Genomic DNA, 19,107 nt, shown 5'->3' with positions numbered 1-19,107 from the left:
TTTATTTTGAAAGGTTTGACAACAATTGACACTAATTCAAATGCTACAAACTTTTTGTATTTGTAAGTCTGCTCCCAAAGTATAAAGTTAAGCTCAAGACCTTGACAAAGTTTGGCAGAAATCCAATTTTTGGCAGTGTTAATGAATCTGGGATAATTTAAAAATGGGGGGAAAAAAAGGGTCAGACACAATCTAGTGGGTTAACTTTTGAGAAAATAAAATGTTGTTTATAAGGAGAAGATAAGGAAGCAAAACATGTTAATGCCTGAAATCAAATAGATATGCTTGATTTCTGTTTTAAAAATGTTATGAGAATACTCTATTGGACTGTAAAGTTTCTCCAGATAACCGGAATGAGATAAGATGGTAGCTATTGAATGTATAAAATAGTATGAGGAAATGATTAAGGATGGGAGATAGAGTTAGGGAAAGAAGTTAATCTGGCCATCACCTGAGACATTGGGGAGATAAGCAAAGATCTAGAGACAGAGATCCCTGTTGTCATGGAATGGTTAATATGGCCTAAACAGTAAGGAAACATTTTAAACGATTAAGGCAATAGAGAAACTGACCTTAAGAAAATCTTAGAATGATCATGGTCAGAAAGAGTAAAAAAAACTTAAAAGCAAAAGTATAAGGAATCTGCAGTTGAGGCAATTGAAGGGTAAAGGAGAAATAATACTTAACAATTTACCACAAAATGGATACAGGTAAAGGGAAAGCTGGAAAAGGCTAATTAGATGCATTACTGACTCTACTAATGTGCGTGCGAGCTACAATAAGTAAGACCGCAGGATTAACACCATGATGACAGGCAGAGTTAAATAGCTTCCAGAGAGGACCACCACTGGAAGTGAAGATACTGAGCCATTGAAAGATAGGATAAAAAGGTGCATTGTAGAGTTGTGTAGGCAGCTTAAGGAATTGAGGTCCAAGGTGAGACAGCAGCGGGAGATAGTGGGCCAGGAATGAAGTGAAGAGGGGGTGGCTCCCCAGGACATGCCAGAAGTGAGGGATAAGTTAATGGTGAAGGTAACACCCGAGAAACCAAGTTTTGCACCCAAGTGGATAGGACTTTATGAGATAATAACGATTAGCGATACTTGTGCCTGTGTGGATATGAAAGGGAAGGGGCACTGGAAGCACTGGTTGCAATTGAAGCATGTTACTAACTGATCTTATTTTACTGAACTAATTGTGACCAACCAGCGACGACTGGGAGGTCTTGTGCTTAAATCCACAGGAAAGATGCTACAACAACAGCACTAACTGACTTAACAAGTGGAGGAAAAACACCACGGCTGCAATTAACTGATTCCCCTTGTCCAGCATTGAGCCCTGGACCAGAGAATGGACTAGTGTTGATAAAAGCAGACAAAACTCTGTTTGATAATGTACGCCATGAACTGGTATCCGTCGTCCCAAACACCTCCAATATTGACCTGCTTGAGTGATGCTCGGGTCAGACCCGAGCACTGTGTGCAGCTCTGGTAAAACAAGTGACAACACAGGCGGCTTGGTTTAATGGTGGAGGGCGCCCATGGCTGTACCCCCTGTTCAGGGAGAAGGTCAACTGAAATGTCGTCTGGTTAATGACCTCGCCACAGCATTTAACACCGGAACCTCAATAGTAAATTCAATTGATTTGGCAACAGTGGATCTAAAGGTCCCGGATCTTAAGTTCTCAACTTAAGAAAATTCTGGAGAAGGGACAAAGGATCCAGGACAGGCAACTCAGTACGGACCAAGACCTGACATGGATAATTCAAAGCTTGGTCACTGTACTAGAGGGCCATGCTGGACCATTAACAAATTTGAATAACATAGAGAGAAACCTCTCAGATGAAGCGGTCAGGAATGACGTCTGCAGCACCTATGGATCATGGATGCTTGAGCAGACAAGGGAAAACTTGAGACAAATTCATGAGGGTGAGGTGCCCCTGTGGATAACAAATGCACACTTGTTTAACCTGTGACGGCATAAGAATCATGATTTGACCATTTGCCAACTTAAGGGTCCAACACAAGTATATAGAACTGATACTATAAGTGCGTTGTGCAATCCCAGTTAGACCAGAATCAACACCCACTAAGACATTATATAGAGTAGAGAATATTGGGGTAATTAGGGGGGGAATTATTACGTAAGGTATCATAATATACCGCCATATGCAGTAGAGATAGAGGGTAATATAGTAAGCACTACTTTAGAGAGATGCAGTGTAGTGGCCTCTTCGGTAGTGCGTCCACATCCGATATATGAGACAGAAGAAGAGGTGTGGGTTTAATGCAACAGCCAATTGTACAATGGAAGCTACATGGGTTATTTGGAACCAACTCATGTTACATGTCTAGGTACAGGGAGATACTGCGTTACCACGAACAAGAGTACCAATATGGGAACAATCGACCCTGTCCTACAACCAGCCCTGTGGTGTGTCTATACCCACAGGTACCAGCTAGGGTGGGAAAGGTAGAACTAGTGGAAATCTACAAAAGAGACACAATTAATGTGCAGGCAGAGGAAGGCATGAAAGAAAACCTGACACAGTATTTGAGCCAGTTCCCTATGTAATCCCACTGTTATCTGAACACCTTACAGATATCCCCAGTGAGACCCTACGGGTGCATAGAATATATTATGTGCTGCAGCAACGGGTTAAAAAAATGACAATGTGGAACAAAGGTTATTCCCACTTGGTGGGAAGACCTTTGGAATGAGGATCGAATATACAGATACACCCATGGCTTAGGATCATCTCCCATGTTTTGGTTATCACCCAGTTGGTATTGGTTCTAAACTTAACACACCTGGTTCACCACTACCAGAAGGACACATAGGAAAGGGCAAAGGGTATGGGATTTTAGGAATGCGGGGGCTAAACAAGAGAGGCAAGTGCCTGTATTGCAGGGCCAACCAGTACAGATGGTATAACCCAATACCCTTATAACCCTAAGCTCGGTACCTGGCCTATCAATGGGCGGCGGAGCATAAAGAAAGGGGCAATACCACTGAGTTGGCTACCTTGGGCTAGGCCAAGGGACAAAAGGGGGGACTGAAAGGGTTAAGCAATTTTAGTTAGAAGTGTCTGTTAGTAAAAAATAAAATACAAGCAGAAAAGCAGAACTGGAGAGTAGCAGATGCACTTTAGACAGGATAAGGAATGAGACAAACAAGCTAGTAGAACAATGGACAAGGCTAGGGAATGGGTGTTGAAATCAAGGAAGCCCAGACTCCTGCACAATCAGCAAGATATGGTGGCCTTGCGTGGATGAGAACAATGCTTGATGTATGTACACACGGGAAACAAGTAACTGAGACTGGAGAAGCATGTGGTTGTAAGTTGACAAGATTAGAATATGTGTACATGACTCAAGGTGCATGTAAGGAGGGAACACTTGTAACTTTTTAGAATTCGGTCTTGGATTGCCTAAGGCTCTGCCTTCCTGCGTACACTTGAATAATAAATGATCGAAACCTGTATCTGAGTCTCCTGGTGGTTTGTCGAGGTGAACTACAACATAACCAATGAAGTACTTTTTGAAGTGTAGTTACTGTTGTAATGTAGGAAACACAGTGTGCCATTTGCACAGAGCAAACTGCCACAAACAGCAGTGCGATAGCAACCAGACAATCTCTTTCACTCAGATAGCTACCATGGATAGAAACCCTGACCCTATCTGTCTGTCACTGGATGTTTTGAACCTGCAAGACTGTCACTTTGGGGTTTGCTGTTTAATGTGGGGTTGACTGTGTTACCCTGATGGCAATGTCACAGAAGGCAGAGGAATGTTGCAACACAAGCCACAAACCAACCATACCTGCTGCTTGAGGGAATAATTTTGGCTAGGACACCAGAAGGAACTACTCTGTTCTCCTTCATATAGTGCTATGGGATTTTTTTTTAACATCCACCTTACAGGCCAGATGGATTCAATACTGCACTGGAGTATCAGCCTAAATTTTGTGCTCAGGTCTCTTGAATGGGGCTTGAACCCACAACCTTCTGGCTCAGAGGTGAGAGGCTTCCCCACTCTGATGCCATCAGTGTCCTGGCAGCAATAGTCCTGTGGTACAATCCCATTATCCTGTGAGGCGTTACATCAATATGGGAACCCCCCTCTCAATAAAGTAACTCTTTCCTGGAGGAATGAAGCACTATTCTCAGACTGCCAGCACCTTAACCCTCTTCACGCCTCATAGCCAGAAGTGGTTTAAGCTGGATAACATTAATTTTCTATGATTATTTATATTAACCAGGTGAACCCTTATTACAACATTGATGAAACTTTCAAAATGGAAGCTCCTTAGAAAAGCAACTTTAATGAAAACCATCAGCCAGGTCCTTAATACTGAAAGGTTGTGAGACAGTGTGGGTAGCATAGTGGATATTAGTCTGTAGTCAGAGGGTTCACAGTTTTTAAAAAATAAGGTGTTTGACATTTATGGTGCGAGCTTCAAAATGTAGCTCCAATGGATTCTGCATTTTTTAATAAACCAAAGTCTATCCTGACAGGATCAGATGAGGACGACCCAGCACTAACAGAGGTGTCGAGGCATGAGTTTTTTCACCACTAGCCATAACCCCAAGAAGTCCACAAATAGAAACATGGTCAAAAATAGCCATGCCAAATATGTTCAGTGGCTCACGGTATTGTGCAATCATACAGTTCAGAAGGAAGCCATTCAACCCATCGTGCGTGGGCCAGCCCACTAAAAGTGCAATCCAATTTGTCCCCACTCTCCTACTCTTTTCCCATCGCTCTGAAAATATTTCTGTTTCACATTGAGAGCCACAGAGGACTTGAGCAGAGGCTGTTCTGTTAAATGTTTGTCAGCGTGCGTGGAACAGGACATTCCGAAATGTGGGCAAAACCCTTCACTTAGGCAGCCTACCTTGGGTAGACACCCTGATCCCATCTCTTCAATATTGGCTGTCTGGAGCCTGTGAAACTTTCACTGTGACTTGCTTCCTTCGGGAGTCAATGTGGGTTGACTGTAATACCCAGAGGACAACATCAAGGACTGCTGAGGAACGTTGTGACATGCATCACAAACCAAACTGGACACATGTGCATTGTTTGCCAGAAGCAACGGTTTGACAGTCACGTAGTTTTCTGAGAGGCGCTTTGACCGCTGAGACTGGCCATCTGGTGTGGTGGTTTTGAGATGTAGGTGAAGGTTGAGACCTGCGGGATTGCTCTCCTCAGTCACCCGCTTGTCCAACATGGAGAATTTTTTTTCCGGAAGTGCGGGTGAGGAGCATGATATATGATCGTCACCTTCTCTGCAATGCCAGTCTTCAAACCAAGAAGGAGAGAGCTGCTGATAGGCGGCAAATGCCTCGATCCTGTCACGCAGCTTCTGCCAAGCTTTGCTTTCTGTGCAGTCAGTCCCTGTGAGGTAAGTGAGCCTGCGCTGGAATTTTTGCAAGTCATCCATCAGTTTGTAAGTGTGCTTCTTGCTGAAGATCTCAGGCACCTTGACACCGGCGCTGACCCTCTCAAAGTAAACAACAGAGAACTTGTCTGTCAAGGATTTTGGGTGTTGGTCTGCCACACTGACTAATGCAGGGGTAAACAAGTCGCCAAATTCAAATTCGACAAAATAAGGCTTGTCCTCCTCATGGAGGGATTTTGTTTTCCATTTCACTTCGGCTCCTTTCGACCAAATGATGGTGACTTTATCCGCTGCTGTGAGCTTCTCGGACAGCCAAATCATCATGCCCTTCTCGGCAATCTGCCTCCTCTCCCACAGCTCCAGGGTCACCTCACATTTGCAGTCCCGTTGGAGATAGTAGGCGAAGGCTTCAATCACCTCCTGGAAGTACCTGTGATCCCAGGAACAAAGCAGCAGCAGCTTGACTGTGGACGAAAGAAATACCAACTTATATTGTTGCACAGGTCATGTCACTGGTATCGGTAATCCAGAGACCTGGACTAATAAAGTAAGGAGTGGGAGATCTAATCCCACCATGGCAGTTTGAGAGTTAGAATTTAATATTAAACATTTGGAAATGAAAGACCTGGCATCAGTAAAAGTGATCATGCAACTGTTGGATTGTTGTAAAAACCTAACCCTGCTTCAGCAATGTGCCTTTAGGGAAGGAAATGTTCTGTCCTTACCAGGTCTGGACCTATATGTGACTCTGGTCCCACACCAACATAATTGACCCTTAACTGTTCTGTAAAGCCACTCAGTTATATCAAAACCGCTACAAATAACGTAACCGTTCAGTAAGAGGGCCCATCACCACCTTCTCTGGATAAATTAGAATGGGCAATAATTGCCTTGCTGCATCCGAGAATGAATTTAAAAAATCTTGCTGTTTGCTTGTTAAGTAAATATGTTTGATCGTTTAAAGCTAGAATGACATTTAACGTAATATACTGAGAAATGGAGAAAGATCCTGTCGGAATAATTCTCATAGCATAAAAATCATTTACAGACGGGGATTTCTGTTTGTGTTACTGAATGTTTACTTGGCAAGAGGCCATTGTGCACACCCTCGGAGGCATTGAGGAGATCCAGTCTCGCTCATGAGAGATACAAGGGTGGAGAAATCTTAAGTGGTTCCGGGAGCGAGGGGAAGGGTTAAGAACAGAATGCAAGAAATGGGACGTGTGTGGCTGACAGTCCTGTCAACCGTGGTAAAGGGAAACCCCAGCTGAAGGGAAATGGAAGACATATCAGGAGCCCTGGTGTGGAAGGTAACATTGACAGAACAGATGCAACAAAGACCCAGTTCCCACACTCTACCCTCACCTCCCTTCCAGACTTGTCCTCATCTCCCACTCCACCAACATCATCCGTCATTTCCCCCACCTCCAGCACAATATCACTACTGAAGAAAAGTCTTTTTTGTAATTTTCGAGATTGAGATTGATAGATTTTGGTTAGAAAAGGGTACCAATGGATAAGGATTCAAGGTGGGTAAAAGGAGATGAGGTGCAGATTAACCACGATCAAATTGTATCGAAGAGCAGGCCTGAGGAGCTGAATAGCCTTCTGTTCCTTCGTTCGAGGGGAATAGTGTTGTTGGAAAAGATACTCGGGAAGATCACTGAAGTCATGTACTGTGCTGTGTGTGTGTTATTACCTGGAGCCATTAGCATTTTCAGCTGCTCATTTTCTTTCCGGAGTTTCCGACAAAGCCGAGATTTTTTCCTGTCTGTTGGTTAGAAAAGGAGACCCAGTGCATGAAGTCAGTGTGACACCAGAAAGGGGAGGTAGATAAATACAGGCTGCAACAGTGGGATGCCAATAATTCATTTCCCTTTCCTGTGTGGCACCCAGCAGTGCTTCATGCACCCTGGGCTCTGCTCATTGCCTGGGGTTATGGGCATCGATAGAATTTGGATTTAGTGTTGTCGTTCCACGCTCTTGTCACCAGCAAGAAAAAAGCCAAGGAAAGTTATTTTGGTGCTGGGACTATTCTAACAAGAATATTATAATTTAACGTGAACATTACCTATATGCCCAGTACACACCTCCTTAAGTCTGAAATGGCCTAGCAAGCAATTCAGTCCATGGACAATTAGGGATGAACAACAAATACTGGCCTTGCCAGAAATGCCCACATCCCAGAAAGTATAAAAGGAAAAAAAAAAGAGCAAAATACAGCTGATTCTGGAAATCTGAAATAAAAACAGAAAATGCTGGAAATACTCAGCAGGTCAGGCAGAATCTGTGGAGAGTGTGAGATAGAGACAGAGTTAACATTTCAGGTCAATGACTTTTCATCATAGATGCTGCCAGAAATATAGACAGACTGACATTAAATACAGGAAATTCTGGAAATACTCAGCAGGTCAAGCAGCATCTGTTTAGAGAGAGAGAGAGAGACAGACAGACAGACAGACAGAGTTAACGTTCCCAGTCAATGACTTTTCATCATAGATGCTGCAAGACTTGCTGAGCATTTACAGCATTTTCCATTTTTAACGTCAGTCTATCTATATATTTTTTAATTCACTCAGGGGATGTGGGTGTCATTGGCCAGGCCAACATTTATTGCCCATCCGTAGTTGCCCTTGAGAAGGTGGTGATAAGCTGCCTTCTTGAACACACTGAGGGCAGAACTAGGACCACTGCTTTTCTTGATATATATTTAAGACTTAGACTTGGGTGCAGGGAACACAATTTCAAAATTTGCAGATGACACAAAACTTGGAGGTAATGTGAACTGTGAGGAGGATAGTGATGGACTTTAAGATGACAAAGGCTGGTGGAATGGGCAGACACATGGCCGATGAAATTTAATACAGAGAAGTGTGAAGCGAGACATTTTGCTAGGAAGTACTAGGAAAGGCAATATAAAATAAAGTGCAGACTTCTAAAGGGGTTGCAGGAACAGAGGGACCTGGGGGTATATGTGCACAAATCATTGAAGATGGCACAGTAGATTGAGAAAGTGGTTAATAAAGTATACGGCATCCTGGACTTTATAAATAGAGGCATAGAGTACAAAAGCAAGAGAGATTTGATGGACTTTTGCAAAATGCTCGTTCAGCCTCAACTGGAATATTGCGTCCAATTCTAGGCACCACACTTTAGGAAGGATATGAAGGCATTGAAGAGGGTGCAGAAAAGATTCATGAGAATGGTTCGAGGGATGAGGGACTTCATTGACATGGATAGATTGGAGAAGATGGGATTTTCTTAGAGAAGAGAAGATTAATAAGAAATTTGATAGAAGTGTTCAAAATCTTGAGAAGTCTAGAAAAAGTAGATGGAGAGAAACTGTTCCCATTGGCTGGAAGTCCGAGAACCAGAGGTTACTGTTTTAAACTGATTGGCAAAAGAATCAGTGGTGACGTGAAGAAAAACATTGGGCAGAATTTTGCTGTCGGCGAGCAGGGGGCGGGGCCTGTTCGCCGATGCGGGATGATGTTGGGCAAAACCCCCGACGTCACCCCGCCCCGTTTAAATTTTCAGGAAGGCGGGGAGCAGCAAAATCAGCTGCGGGCCCGCCGACCCGTCAATGGCCAATTGAGGCCATTGATGGGATCATTTAAACAATTAAAGGACCTGCCCGTCCAACCTTAAGGCTGGTGGGCAGGCCAGGAGCCCCGGCGGCAAATAGAGAAAACATGAAACCTCATCCACCGGCGGGATGAGGTTTCATGCAGGGTTTTAAAAAGTTTAATAAAGTTAATCTGTAAATTATGAACATGTCCCATCTCATGTGACATTGTCACATGAGGGAGACATGTTAGGGAATTTTTTATTTTTATTTTTAATATTGTTCAAAGTGGAAGCAATCTCCCTGAGGCTGCACTTAGCCTCAGGGAGGTGTGCGCTATTTAGTGCGCATGCGCGAAAGAGTGCACTCTCACTTTTAGGGAATCCCCCCCACCACCCGCACAGGAAGTGCATAGCGCTTCCTGCCGGGTGAGCCTTAATTGGCCCGCCCACGTAAAATGGCGGCGCGGCCCGCTTCGCTGGTGGGGATCGGCTCCCCGCCCGCCGGAGATTGGTTCGGGCCCACCCGCCCGACAGGCAGAAAATTCTGCCCATTATTACACAGCGAGTGGTTATGATCTGGAATGCACAGAGAGTGATGGAGATGGATACAATTGTGGCTTTCAAAAGAGAATTGGTTGATAATCTGAAGAGAAAGAATTTTCAGGGCTGGTGGTAAGTGTGAGGGAGTGGGTCTAAGTGAGTTATTCTCACAGAATGGCATAGACACGAGGGCCAAATGGCCTCCCCTCTGCTGTAACCATTCTATGATTAGCTTACTAGTTCATTGCAGAGGCCAGTTAAGAGTTAATCATGTTGCTGTGTTTCCAATGTCATATAGAGGCCCCACATCAGGTAAGGATGTAAGGTTACCTTCCCCCAAGAAAATTAGTGAACCAGATAGATTTTTATAACAATCTAGTAGCTTCTTGTCATTATTACTGTTGCTAGCTTTTTAATTCCAAATTTATTTATTAACTGAATTTAAATTCCCCATTTGCTGTCTTCAGATCATTCGGCCAGGTTTCTGGATGACTAAGATAAAATCAAAACACTGCGGATGTTGGAAATCTTAGCTGGAAAAACTCAGCAGGTCTGACAGCATCTGTGGAGAGGAAGACAGAGTTAACGTTTCGGGTCCATATCACTCGTCATCAGAAATAAAGAGAAATAGAAACGAGGTGAAATATACAACCGCAGAAGATGCAACACTTGCCCCTTTACTTCCCCTCTCCTCACTGTCCAAGGGCCCAAACACTCCTTTCAAGTGAAGCAGCATTTCACTTGCACTTCCCTCAATTTAGTCTACTGCATTCGCTGCTCCCAATGCAGTTTCCTCTACATTGGAGAGACCAAACGCAGACTGGGTGACCGCTTTGCGGAACACCTTCGGTCTGTCCGCAAGCATGACCCAGACCTCCCTGTCGCTTGCCATTTCAACACTCCACCCTGCTCTCATGCCCACATGTCTGTCCTTGGCCTGCTGCAATGTTCCAGTGAAAGCTCAACGCAAACTGTAGGAACAGCACCTCATCTTCCGACTAGGCACTTTACAGCCTTCCGGACTGAATATTGAGTTCAACAATTGTAGATCATGAGCTCTCTCCTCCATCCCCACCCCCTTTCCGATCCCCCTTTTTTCCAAATATTTATATAGATTTTTCTTTTCCCACCTATTTCCATTATTTTAAAATGTATTTCCATCCATTGTTTTATCTCTGCCTTTTAGCCTATTTTGATCCCTTCGCCCCACCCCTACTAGGGCTATCTGCACCTTTATTATCACATTCCTTAGATAATATCACCACCTTCAACACCTCTTCGTCCTTTTGTCTGTGACATCTTTTGGTTATCTCCACCTATCACTGGCCCTCTATCCAGCTCTACTTGTCCCACCACCCCCCCACCCCTCTTAAACCAGCTTATATTTCACCCCTCTTCTATTTTTACTTAGTTCTGTTAAAGAGTCATACGGACTCGAAACGTTAACTGTGTTCCTCTCCGCAGATGCTGCCAGACCTGCTGAGTTTTTCCAGGTATTTTTATTTTTGTTTTGGATTTCCAGCATCTGCAGTTTTTTGCTTTTATCTTAGCTTCTATCCTAAGATCTGTTAACACTGCAGCCTTAGGGGCAGCGATACCTGACTCCTATCTAAATTACAAACAGTTGATGTACTGTAAGGTGATAACAACAATTTGTTTTTTTAGCACCTTTAAATTAGTAAAATACCCCTGGGCACGTCACAGGAGTGTTATTGAAATAAAGCCAGAAAAGGAGATTTAGACACGTCACCAAAAGCTCGGTCTAAGAGGTAAGTTTTAAGGAGTGTCTTAAAGGAGGAAAAGAGGTAGAGAATCGGAGAGGTTTAGGGAGGAAATTCCAGAGCTTAGGGTCTAAGCAGCTGAAGGCATGGCCACTGCCAAGGCTGCTGAAGAGGGCAGTATTGCAGGAACATGGAGACCCTGGAGGCTTGTGGGGCTCAGAAGAGATTAAGATTGGGGGGGGGGGGGGGGGTGGGTGGTGGGCTATAGAGGGCTTTGAAAGCAAAGAAGAGAATTTTAAAATCAAGGTATTTCTTAACCCGGGGGCAATGTAGGTCAGCGAGCAAAGGTGTGATAGGTGAATAGAATTTGGTGTGAGTTGGGACATGTGCAGCAGAGTTCTGGATGACCTCACGTTTTGAGAGCTATGGCTCAGTGGGTAGCACTCTTGCCTCTGAGGCAGGTGATTGTGGGTTCAAGCCCCACTCCAGGGCATAGAATCACAGAATTGTTACAGCACAGAAGGAGACCATTCGGCCCATCCTGTCTGTACTGGCTCTCTGAATGAGAAATTCGCCTACTGCTGTAACCCTGTACATTCTTCCTTTTCAGATAACAGTCTAATTCCCTTTTAAGTGCTTCAATTGGATCCCCCTCCGCCACACTCTCAGGCAGTGCATTCCACATCTTCACTACTCGCTGCGTGAAAAAGACTTTTCTCATGTTGTTTTTGCTTCTTTTGCCGGTCACTTTAAATCTGTGCCCTCTCATTCTTGATCCTCCCACGAGTGGGAACAGCCTCACCCTAACTACTAACTACGAAGAGTCGTTCGGACTCGAAACGTTAACTGTATCCCTCTCCGCAGATGCTGTCAGACCTGCTGAGTTTTTCCAGGTATTTTTGTTTTCGTTCACCCTAACTACTGTCCAGATCCCTCATGATTTTGAACGCCTCCATCAAATCCCTTCTCAGCTTTCTCTTGTCTAAGTGAAACAGTCCCAACTTCTCCAATCTATCTTCATAACTGAAGTTCCTCCTCCCTGGAACTTTTGCTGTGAATCTTTTCTGCACTCTTCCCATCCTTCCTAAAGTGCGTCACCCAGGACTGATGCTCTAGTACAGTGTTGAGGGAGGACTACCTTTTGGATGAGATGTCAAAGCAAAGCTCTGTTTGCTCTCTCAGGTGATGTGAAAGATCCCATTGCACAATTACGAAGAAGAGCAGGCGGGTTCCCCCTGGTGTCATGGATAATATTTATCCCTTAATCAACATCACAATTACGAGTTATCTGGTCATTATCACATTGTTATTTAAGGGAGTTTTCTGCGTGCAAATTGGCTGCTGCACTTTCTACATTTAACAGTGGCTAGGCTTCAAGTATACCTCATTGGCTATAAAGCGCTTTGGGATCTGGTGGCCATGAAAGATGCTATATAAATGCAAGTCCTTCTTTCTTTTAACACTTTGTGTAATACTGAGGGACACTCCCAGCAGGATCTATCTGATTAAATTGAAGTCACTCCGCCTTTGTCTCGGTATTTTCCCCGCCTGTCCCTGAAGCATTTTGGAACATTTTCCTATGAATACGGATTGTTATGGATTGCAAAGGGAGTCCTAAGCAGAGCAACAACAAGACAAACATGCAACACTCACATTTCTTGGAAAGGATCAGTGCAGTCAGCAGACAGATGACGAGAATTATCAAAGAGGTGGCTACAAACCAGCAAGATAGAGTTCCCTCTGAAAGATGAAAATAGAATAAGACATTTGAATCTGTGTTGGATTATTTTTCTTAAAACTGGTGTGCGGTGCAGGTCCCTACACATCAACAGATATTCACTGGAGTTTAGAAGAATGAGAGAGGATCTTATTGAAACATAGAAAATTCTGATAGGGATGGATAGACTGGATACAGGGATGATGTTTCCTCTGGCTGGGGGGAGGTATAGAACAAGGGGTCACAGTCACAGGATACTGGGTAGATCATTTAGGACTGAGATGAGGAGAAACTTCTTCACTCAGAGGGTGGTGAACCTATGGGATTCTCTACCACAGAGGCTGCGGAGGCCAAGTCAGTGAATATATTTAAGAAGGAAATAGATAGACTTTCCAGACTTTAGAATTTCTAGACTCTAAATGTGTCAAGGGATATGGGGAGAGAGCGAGAGTACGGCGTTGAGATAGAGGATCAGCCATGATCATATTGAATGGCGTAGCAGGCTCAAAGGGCAGAAGGACCTACTCCTGCTCCTATTTTCTATGTTTCTATGTTGCTATATTTGAAAGGCATCTAGGAAAAGGAGAAGGCCGTTCAACTCCTTAAGCCTATTCTGCCACTCAGTTAGATCATGGCTGATCTGTATCTTAACTCCATCTACCCACCTTGGTTCTGTAACCCTTAATACTCTTGCCTGATCAAAATCTATCAATCTCAGTTCTTTGGTAGTACAGAACTTGAATATTTCTGAAAAGAGAGACATGTCACCGAAGCTTTTCACCTTGCACTCATCAGGACAAACACAAGAATGTGAAATTTGGCACTCTTGCATTTGTCCTGATAAGATGAAAAGCTTCAGTAACATGTCCCTCTTTTCAGAAATAGTCTCAGTTTTGATATTTTTAATTGACTCTCAGCCTCAATAGCTTTTCAAGGTAGAGAGTTCCAGATTTCCACCAGCTCTCACGGGAGGAAATGCTTCTTAACATCAACATGAATGGCCTGGCTCAAGTTTTAAGGCTGTGTCCCTTTGTTCTGGATTCCCCCCAACAATAGAGGAAATAGTTTCTCTCCCTATTGACCCTCTCAACTCCTTCAATCACCTTAAACCCCTCAATTGAATCACCCCTTAATCTTCTATACCTAAGGGAATACAAACCTAGTTTATACAGTCTGTCCTCATAATTTAACTGTTTTTTCTGAAAAACTAGATTTTTTTAAACAAAGGCTCTGTAGCAATCTTTTGGTGGGATTTGTTTGGCCAGATGTCTCACAGGGATCAGTAAGCCCAACCAAACTCCAGAGCAGTGCTATTTATGGCATTCCTGTTACTGTCGAGATACCCTCCCCAAATGCAAAGACAGTCCCTGTTGCATTAGGAAAGGCCTGTGGACTTCTGTCAATACCCTATTAGGCAAGGACACTGTCTTGGGATGGAACAGGAGACCAGAAGGTCACAGGCCACCGTTAGGGAGAGGAACAGTTTTCTGATTTTGATATGAGTCTTAAAACTAAAACCAAGCATAGAGGCAAAGGAAAGCAAATTTGATCATTTTCTTTCAAAAAATAACATTTTGGGCTCCAGAATGTTATTAATCTGGGACCTGATATGTGTCAGTGGAGCGTGCTTGGGAAGAACAGGTGACTTTGGACCTCTGGTTCCCAAAGCTCTTCACCACTTGGGGTTTTCCTCACCTCTTGGCTGGCTCTGTTGTAGATACATTGATAGAGATTGATCACTGGGATCAGTCAACTGCACCGTTATCGTTGTATCACAAGGCTACCATAGGGTGGCCGCTTCTGGAGGCCAAGAATATCGGATACCTCTGCGGTGCAGGGGGATGATGTCATTGCATATGGAGGTGAGATAATCATGTACAGAGATGATGTCATCACATACGCAGATCCATCATGGTCCGAGATAGAAAAGGCCAAATTGCAAGTGAGGCACAACTAAAGGGTGAGGGTGCAAAGGGATATGAAAACAAACTCCAGATTTCTGTGTCCCAGTCACTTTGAGGCTGCTGCAGACAGGGAATGGAATGAGCACAGGTCCTGCCACCACTTTACTGAAGGAAACATATAAAGGACCAAATTACAGACATTAAGCAATCGGCTACTAGACAGTGACCAGATTGGCTAAGAGCCAGACTATCCGGTATAAAACTAGATAAATGGCCACCCAAGACTATCTGGATGGTCGAAGATAAACTAAATGGAGCCTGGTCTTTTTCCATCTGGCAATTTCTACAATTCCTAAAGCTCCCTCCACTCTTTTCAAATAATTTCCCCAACCCAAAACCTAGGCAGCACTAAAAAAACACAAAGTGTGGAACATCTAAATTAAAGGCGGCGAAAACTTGAATGTCCTCAACAGACTCTTCACCCTGCACTAGTGTCACAGCAATACAAAGGAGAGAAGCTGAGTTAAGGGTATTGAAATCTAACCATTTCTATATTTACACTTAAAGCAAAGAATCGATGAAGATCAGAAGTTATTCACATTTAATATAAATTGTTTTTTAAGTTGTCTAGAAAAGCTTTCCTACTTGGCTGTGTGCAGTAGATTTTTTCAGGCAGTGGGTAGATGTCATCGGACCAGACCTGTAAGGGAACAACAGTCTCGTGAATGTTAAAGTTGGTATTAAAGCATAATCTCCACTGACACCCATAATCTGGTTTGGGCTTCTATTCTTTCTTGCCCTCTTCCAAAGGTGCTACTTCTGGCTGAGGTGGATCTCCTTTGATTCTTGAAAAATGGACGTCACTGCAACAATTACCATTCACTGTGGCTGGAGGAACGCATGAGGGTGAACATCATTTAATGCAATGAGGAGGCCTTTGAGTCGGCTACTTGCAAGTTGTGAGTAGGGTTCGGAAAAGATTACCAGGAATGATATGTTGGAAGAGCAGAGAGAATGGAGTATAAAGTTACGAGTTACTTGGTAAGATATTTGGATGGGGCATTTTCATTTTTGGCACAGGTATAGAACTGGCCTTTGCAGAATTCCCAACCTAGTTTCCAGACAGCGTGTGTAATGCACAGCCATTTCCTACCACCGGTTTCCTATCAGGGGTTTCTCCACCTGTCCGCCCTCTCGGGAGAACTCAGGGCATTTGAGCTGGGGTGGGGAGTGTGTGTAAATTGTGATACATGAGATCTCATAATGCGGTGGGGCAGGCTGAATAGACCAGGTGGTCTTTCTTGGTCTCTCACTGTCGCTGTGTTTCTCTCCAGGCAGACTTTGTGTGTGTTCTGGCAGCTAGCTTGTGAACCCTGCTCCAGGACTTCAAGGGATGGTCTCGCAATGCGAGTTTGAATGATTGTTTAAATTCTTCTTTTCCAACATGTCAGGGCCAGTGGGCTGCTGTCTGATGGTTGACAGTTGCTATCAGGCTCAAGTTACCATATGTGAGTATACGTGGAGCCAGCGGGCAAGTCAATCACAGGGAGCATCACTGTCAAACATCCTTCTCAGCGTCTGTTGACAGGGGGTCGAGAGTGCTCAGGGGTAGGAATTCCTACTGACCTCCCCTCCAATTCTGAGGCTAATTTTAGTTTTGCAACACTGCCCTGCTGCAATTCACTCCAGGAGTTAACCTTTGGCCTTCCCATTTTGTCTAATTCGATACCACTTATTGTTGCGCATTTCCCTCATTGAGCAGGTGAGGAGAAAAGCTTTTGTAAAATCTCTTTAATGTTGTTTGACACACCATCAGCCATGGTGTTCACTGGAACAATGTGATTATTATAAACCTCTCAGGTCATATTTAGATTAGGTTCTTTGAGACAACGGTCTCTGGTTTATAAAACTGGGATTTCCTCCATCCAGGAACGAAAGAACCCATGTCCTCTGGTTACTGGCTCTCCTGCCGGTGTAAACAGCTTCTCCCAATCTACTCTACCTAACCCCTCATCATTTGGAACACCTTGTTCCAACTTGTTTATCCTCTACCTTTCAGCCAAGGTCTTACCAAATGAATGACAGCACTGCTTCCAGTCAGGTTCCTGTTACTGGATATGTTAGGTGGATATGTAGATGGGGCCAGATGTAGAAGGGTGGGAGGAGTGTCATATGGAACACTGGTGTCAATGTCTCATCAATTACATTGTTAAGGGAAACAAGTGATGGATGTGGAGATAGCTGGGACACTGGGGGGATTGTGAGGAGTGTTCACACTGAACAAAGCCAATAAACTCCCTCAGTAAGGAAATGCTCTGTGTCTTAGTTTTGACTTCACTGACCGGCATGGATCCTAGATACAACAGCCAAGGCTCTATTGGGTCAAATGGCCTGTTTCTGTGCCTTACAATTGTTGGGCAGAATAATATCGGGGGGGGGGCGTGGTGCAGTGGATGGCATGTGCACTGCCACCCATCCCCTTCCCACCGGAAACCAGGTCGGCGTGGAGCCAACACGCTCCACGCCAACCCCCAATAAAGCAATAAAGCGTGGTGAGGCTCATTAACGATGGTTGGCCGGGTCTTCCGCCCTTTACTGGGGCAGACGTCCCACCCTCTGGAACTACCAGCCACTCCATCAGTCCCGGCAACATCAGCAAGGTGTCAGTGACAGCTACCAGGACTGCAGGTGAGGAGCAGAGCCCAAGGGCCTCAGATCCCCGGGGCAGGTAAGTCCGAGGTCTTTGTCCGCGACGATTAGGGGGTTAGGGAGAGGGGCAGTTTGGGGATGGGGGTGGGTGGAGGGATTGGGTTTAAGGTAGAGAGCAGTTAGGAAGAAAGGGGGTGTTCTGTCTAAGGTGGGGGCCGCCCCATGATCGGCAAAGGGTAGCCCCCGATGAGAGTCACCACCACCCTTTTCCTGCTCTTTACCATTTCAGGTCAAAAATCGAGTTTCCTGCTCCCACCCTACTGCCCACGCCAAATGTATTATGGTGTGGGCAGCTCATTATCAGGGTCAATTGGCTTGATAACAAGTCTAATTGAGCCTTAACTGTTGATTTAAATATGGCGGGCGGGTTGCCAATTTCAGCGCCCACCTGCCCCTATATTATGGGGGGTGAGCTCGGGAGTGGACAGGAAGGTGGTGGGATGGATGCCCACCCCATTTTACATGCCCCACCTCCTGCAGGAAACACATACACCTGGGGCACATAAAATTCAGTCTGTTGTGTGTGCAGGGACATCATTTACCCTTGAACAGAGTAGTATATCTTGCTTGGAAGTGAACATTGTATGGGTGTTGAGTGAGGAACTCCTGAGAAAATATCCCTTAGGATTGCTAACCTCCTGACCCCAACTGTCAGGGGCTCTCATATTGAAAGTGGCCCGATGGGAGAGGTTGATGGGCACCTCTTGGTGCCAGTAGAACTATGTGCCAACAAGGAGTCAACACCATCAGGTGAGGATAGAGGGAAAGTGACAGAAAAGAGGAAGATGGGAATAAATAATTGATCTCCTCTACATTGGAGAGACCAAACGTAAACTGGGCGACCGTTTTGCGGAACACCTGCGGTCTGTCCGCAAGAAAGACCCAAACCTCCCTGTCGCTTGCCATTTTAACACTCCACCCTGTTCTCTTGCCCACATGTCTGTCCTTGGCTTGCTGCATTGTTCCAGTGAAGCCCAACGCAAACTGGAGGAACAGCACCTCATCTTCCGACTAGGCACTTTACAGCCTTCCGGGCTGAATATAGAATTCAACAACTTTAGATCTTAAACTCCCCCTCCCCCCATCCCCACCCCGTTTCTTCCCCACCCCCCGCTTTATTTTTATTTATTTTTTTCAATAATTTATATAGATTCTTCTTTCCCCACCTATTTCCATTATTTTTGAATCTAAAACTAAAACCTTGTTAGCCTTTCCACCCCACCCCCACTAGAGCTGTACTTTGAATATCCTGTCCTCCATTCTTAATTAGCACTTTTCTCAGACAAAACACCTCTTTGACCCTTTTGTCTGTGACATCTTTTGATTATCTGTTCATCTCCACAATCACCACACCCTCAATGTGTCTCTCTCCCCCCACCACCCCCCCACCCCACCCCCCCACCAACCTTAAACCAATTTATATTTCTCCCTTCTTCTAACTATGCTTCAGTTCTGCCGAAGGGCCATGAAGGCTCGAAACGTTAACTGATTTCTTCTCCGCCGATGCTGCCAGACCTGCTGAGTTTTTCCAGGTAATTCTGTTTTTGT

At 44.6% G+C, this 19,107-nt stretch overlaps 2 protein-coding genes across 3 annotated transcripts in view; one reads left to right on the top strand and one right to left on the bottom strand.

The window, feature by feature from the left end:
• dstyk (dual serine/threonine and tyrosine protein kinase) overlaps window positions 1-3,482 on the top strand; it is a 130,284-nt gene extending 126,802 nt beyond the window's left edge. Inside the window, exon 13 of the mRNA XM_078546425.1 lies at window positions 1,210-3,482. Within this exon, the coding sequence (XP_078402551.1) occupies window positions 1,210-1,235 (26 nt within the window). The 3' untranslated portion in view covers window positions 1,236-3,482. The remainder of the gene's footprint in view (window positions 1-1,209) is intronic.
• A 1,022-nt stretch (window positions 3,483-4,504) lies between these two features.
• LOC144683240 (interleukin-17 receptor A-like) overlaps window positions 4,505-19,107 on the bottom strand; it is a 55,779-nt gene continuing 41,176 nt past the window's right edge. For both annotated transcript variants that reach the window (XM_078546198.1, XM_078546199.1), the window contains exons 12-15: window positions 15,496-15,550; window positions 12,883-12,969; window positions 7,101-7,172; window positions 4,505-5,865 (exon numbers count right to left, since the gene is read on the bottom strand). In XM_078546198.1, coding sequence (XP_078402324.1) covers window positions 4,958-5,865; window positions 7,101-7,172; window positions 12,883-12,969; window positions 15,496-15,550 — 1,122 coding nt within the window. In that variant the 3' untranslated portion in view covers window positions 4,505-4,957. The remainder of the gene's footprint in view (window positions 5,866-7,100; window positions 7,173-12,882; window positions 12,970-15,495; window positions 15,551-19,107) is intronic.

Source organism: Cetorhinus maximus, chromosome 8, assembly GCF_964194155.1.
Source record: "Cetorhinus maximus chromosome 8, sCetMax3.hap1.1, whole genome shotgun sequence".
Classification (NCBI taxonomy): Eukaryota; Metazoa; Chordata; class Chondrichthyes; order Lamniformes; family Cetorhinidae; genus Cetorhinus; species Cetorhinus maximus.
The sequence above is the reverse complement of the archived record's forward strand: the minus strand, read 5'-3'. Positions and strand labels throughout refer to the sequence as shown.